General features: G+C 40.7%; 1 protein-coding gene across 1 annotated transcript; it reads left to right on the top strand.

Moving 5' to 3' along the window:
• Positions 1-559: 559 nt before the first annotated feature.
• LOC131648820 (uncharacterized) lies at positions 560-2218 on the top strand. The gene is made up of 2 exons (XM_058918544.1): positions 560-1561; positions 2063-2218. Exons 1-2 carry the CDS (start codon positions 560-562, stop codon positions 2216-2218), a joined length of 1158 nt encoding a protein of 385 aa, XP_058774527.1.
• The last annotated feature ends 1438 nt before the right edge of the window (positions 2219-3656 follow it).

Below are 3656 nucleotides of genomic sequence, written 5' to 3'. Positions count from 1 at the left end.
TCTGGCTGTTACAAATATGCAGAAAATATTTTGCTACAAATAAGGTCTTTAATCATAAGTTTCCTAATTTATCTCCTAAATTAGAAACCGTTGAATCTTCAATCTTCAGATTTGATTCTTCAATATTCTGACTTGATTCTTTGACCTTTAAATACGCGCCACATAGGATTACATAATATTCATAGAATATTATGTATCTGTTTTAACCCAAACTGAATCTTTCTTCCTTAGTTCTGCAAGCGCGATGTCATGGTTGAAGTCATGACATTCCATATAACATCTTACTTTAGTACCTGTTTTGTTCTTTTCATTTTTGCAAGACTTATACACTATTACTTTCGGCTGCTATTATGTTTTAGCCAAGCATGGATGCCAATAAGACAATTCTACATAGCAGAACATCAACAGCCCTGGTAAGACAACTGAGGAGGAAAGTAGACCCAACGATAAACCAAGTAACCCGAAAGATAAAGAGGACGAAAAAGAAGCACCATACATACCTCCACCACCTTATAAGCCACCTATCCCGTACCCTCAAAGGTTCGAGAAATCTAAAAGCATGGGGCAGTTTAAGAAATTTGTCGAACTTCTTAAACAATTGAACATTACAATTCCATTTACAGAAGTCATTACACATATGCCCTCATATGTTAAGTTCCTAAAAGAAATCCTATCGAATAAGAAGAAATTAGAAGACAACGAGACCGTAACACTCACTGTCGAATGTAGTGCAATAATTCAAAATAAAATGCCACCTAAGATGAAAGACCCAGGAAGTTTCTCCATACGTTGCAATATAGGAAAATTTATCATAGACAAAGCTTTGTGCGACTTAGGAGCTAGTATTAGCCTAATGCCTTTGTCCATTTGCGAGAAACTAAACATGGGAGACCTAAGACCAACCAAGATGTCAGTACAACTCGCAGACCGATCTGTTAAGTATCCTGTAGGTGTTCTTGAAAACGTACCCGTCCGCATCGGACAATTCTACATCCCTACGAATTTCATAGTTATGGACATAAAGGAAGACGTCAATACCCCTATAATCTTAGGAAGACCCTTTCTAGCTACCGTTGGAGCTATTATAGACGTGAAGAAAGGCAAGTTGACATTCAAAGTAGGTGAGGAGAAGGTCGAGTTTATTCTAACACAATTCCTTCAAACCCCGACTATAGAAGATACATGTTATCAGGTGAACATTATTGATGGATGTGTAAGAGAGATAGGATTATCGCAAGAATGTTACTCTGAAGTTATAAAGATTTCGATGCCCCTGATTTTCGAAGAAGACAATTGGCGTCCGGAATATCGAGACGATAGTTTAAGAGAATGCTTAGCTTTAACACCCAACCCTATGTCTTGCCCTAAGAAACCAACCTTGGACCTTAAGCCATTACCCAATACTCTTAGGTATGAATATCTAGACGATGAGCTCAAAAAACCAGTAATAGTAAACGCAGAGCTAGGAGCCACAGAGACCGAGAAGCTATTACAAGTGTTAAGGAAGTATCCATCTACATTAGGATATAACATTGCTGATCTGAAAGGAATAAGTCCTTCCGTATGTATGCATCGCATCATGTTGGAAGAAGATTGCAAAACCTCTAGGGAACATCAAAGAAGAATTAACCCTATCCTGAGCACAATAGTTAAAGATGAAGTCACCAAACTTCTGAATGCAGGAATTATATATCCAATCTTCGATAGTCAGTGGGTAAGTCCGGTCCATTGTGTACCAAAGAAAGGAGGCATAACAGTTACCGTAAATAAGTCAGGAGAATCTATCGCCGAAAGAAAGGTGACTAGAGCAAGGATGTGTATTGACTATCGTAAATTAAACAAAGCCACAAGGAAGGACCATTTCCCTCTTCCCTTTATTGACCAAATGCTCGAATGCTTAGCAAAACACTCTTATTACTGCTACCTGGATGGTTACTCAGGGTTCTTTCAGATCCCAATTCACCTTGACGACCAAGAGAAAACAACCTTCACGTGCCCTTATGGAACATTCGCTTATAGACAAATGCTGTTCGGATTATGTAACGCCCCTGCGACATTTCAGAGATGCATGATGTCAATTTTCGCTGACTACATGGACAACATCATGGAAGTCTTTATGGACGACTTCTCTGTATGTGGGGAGGAATTCGAAGGATGCCTCTCAAATCTAGAAAATGTTTTGGACAGATGCGTACAAGTTAACCTCGTCCTAAACTAGGAGAAGTTTCACTTTATGGTTAAGCAGGGGATTGTACTTGGACATGTAGTCTCAGAAAGAGGGATTGAAGTCAATATAGCAAAGATCGAAGTAATAGAAAACCTCCAACCCCCAAAAACAGTTAGAGAAATACGGAGCTTCTTAGGACACGCAGGTTTCTATCGAAGATTCATAAAGGACTTTTCTAAGATCTCTAAACCTCTGTGAAGCAACTGGAAAACTCATCGAAACAAATACAATGAAGTCGCCATCGAACATCTATTTATCCTACAATAAGGAATGTAAAATATCGAAGAAAAACCAAATAACAAGCAATGGTCTCAGAGAAAGGGTAAGGGTGTCTGTTACGTGAGGGGAAGGTATTAGCACCCCTCACGTCTGTGGTACTCCACAGGATCCATTCTTGCTAGTTTTCTAATCTAAGGGTGTATGTGTGTGTGTATCATGCTATGTGCTAAGGGAAACATGTAGCGGAAGATATACAGATAATAGGAAACATGCAGATAGTAGGCAAATAAGGTAAAGGAAAAAGTCCAACAAAATAACAAAAAAAAAGAAAAGGTCGCTCGCTAGGGTGTTCGTACCCTGTGCCTACGTACCTCCAATGTGCAATGGAGAAATCAGAGCGCCGTAGTTCGGCCCAAAAGTTTATGTTTCTATCTCGACTCGCGTCTCCTAGGGAAACGGAACCGAGCACCCTAAGGGAGCATGCAAACAAGGAGCATCACAAAGATCCTAGAAAACATGGCATGTGAACAAGCATCACAAATAAGAACATGCGAATAGGCATCGCAAACAAAAAAACAGACATGTAACAGGCATACACGAATGTGAGTGTGTGAACAGACATCACAAGTGATAACGCGAACAGGCATCGCAAACAACATCTAACAGGCATACATGTGCAAGTGTGTGAACATACATCACAAAGATATCATACGAACAGGCATCGCAGATAAGAAGATAGTGAACAAGCATCACAAAGATATCATACTAACAAGCACGGCAGATAAAATGATAGTGAACAAGCATCACAACCATATGGCATACAATCGAGCTCCGCTCGAGAAACAAACAAACTACCGAAGTAGTAAACAATGCAAATGCAACACACAAACGAGCTCGACTCGTAAAGCAAGTAAACTACCGAAGTAGTGACCTGGGGACAGGGGAAGTGCTTTAGCTAACGGGGAAAGCCACCCGAAGCTACTATCAACGGGGAAAGCCACCCGAGATAGATACACTACAGACTCTTAGCTAACAGGGAAAGCCACCCGAAGCTATTCTCAACAGGGAAAGCCACCTGAGACAGGTACGCCACAGACTGTTAGCTAACGGGGAAAGCCACCCGAAGCTACTATCAACGGGGAAAGCCACCCGAGACAGGCACAACACAGACTGTTAGCTAACGGGGAAAGCCACCCGAAGCTATTGTCAA

This window comes from Vicia villosa, linkage group LG2 (assembly GCF_029867415.1).
Source record: "Vicia villosa cultivar HV-30 ecotype Madison, WI linkage group LG2, Vvil1.0, whole genome shotgun sequence".
NCBI lineage: Eukaryota > Viridiplantae > Streptophyta > Magnoliopsida > Fabales > Fabaceae > Vicia > Vicia villosa.
Note: the sequence above shows the minus strand (reverse complement) of the source record. Positions and strands in the feature narration are given on the sequence as shown.

What these genes read in the sequence shown, in the direction of transcription:
- LOC131648820 (XM_058918544.1), top strand. Translation starts at nt 560, where the DNA reads ATGGGGCAGTTTAAGAAATTTGTCGAACTTCTTAAACAATTGAACATT. An exon ending in TGAAAGGAATAAGTCCTTCC is followed by an intron (nt 1,562 to 2,062) that starts GTATGTATGCAT and finishes GCGACATTTCAG; the next exon opens with AGATGCATGATGTCAATTTT.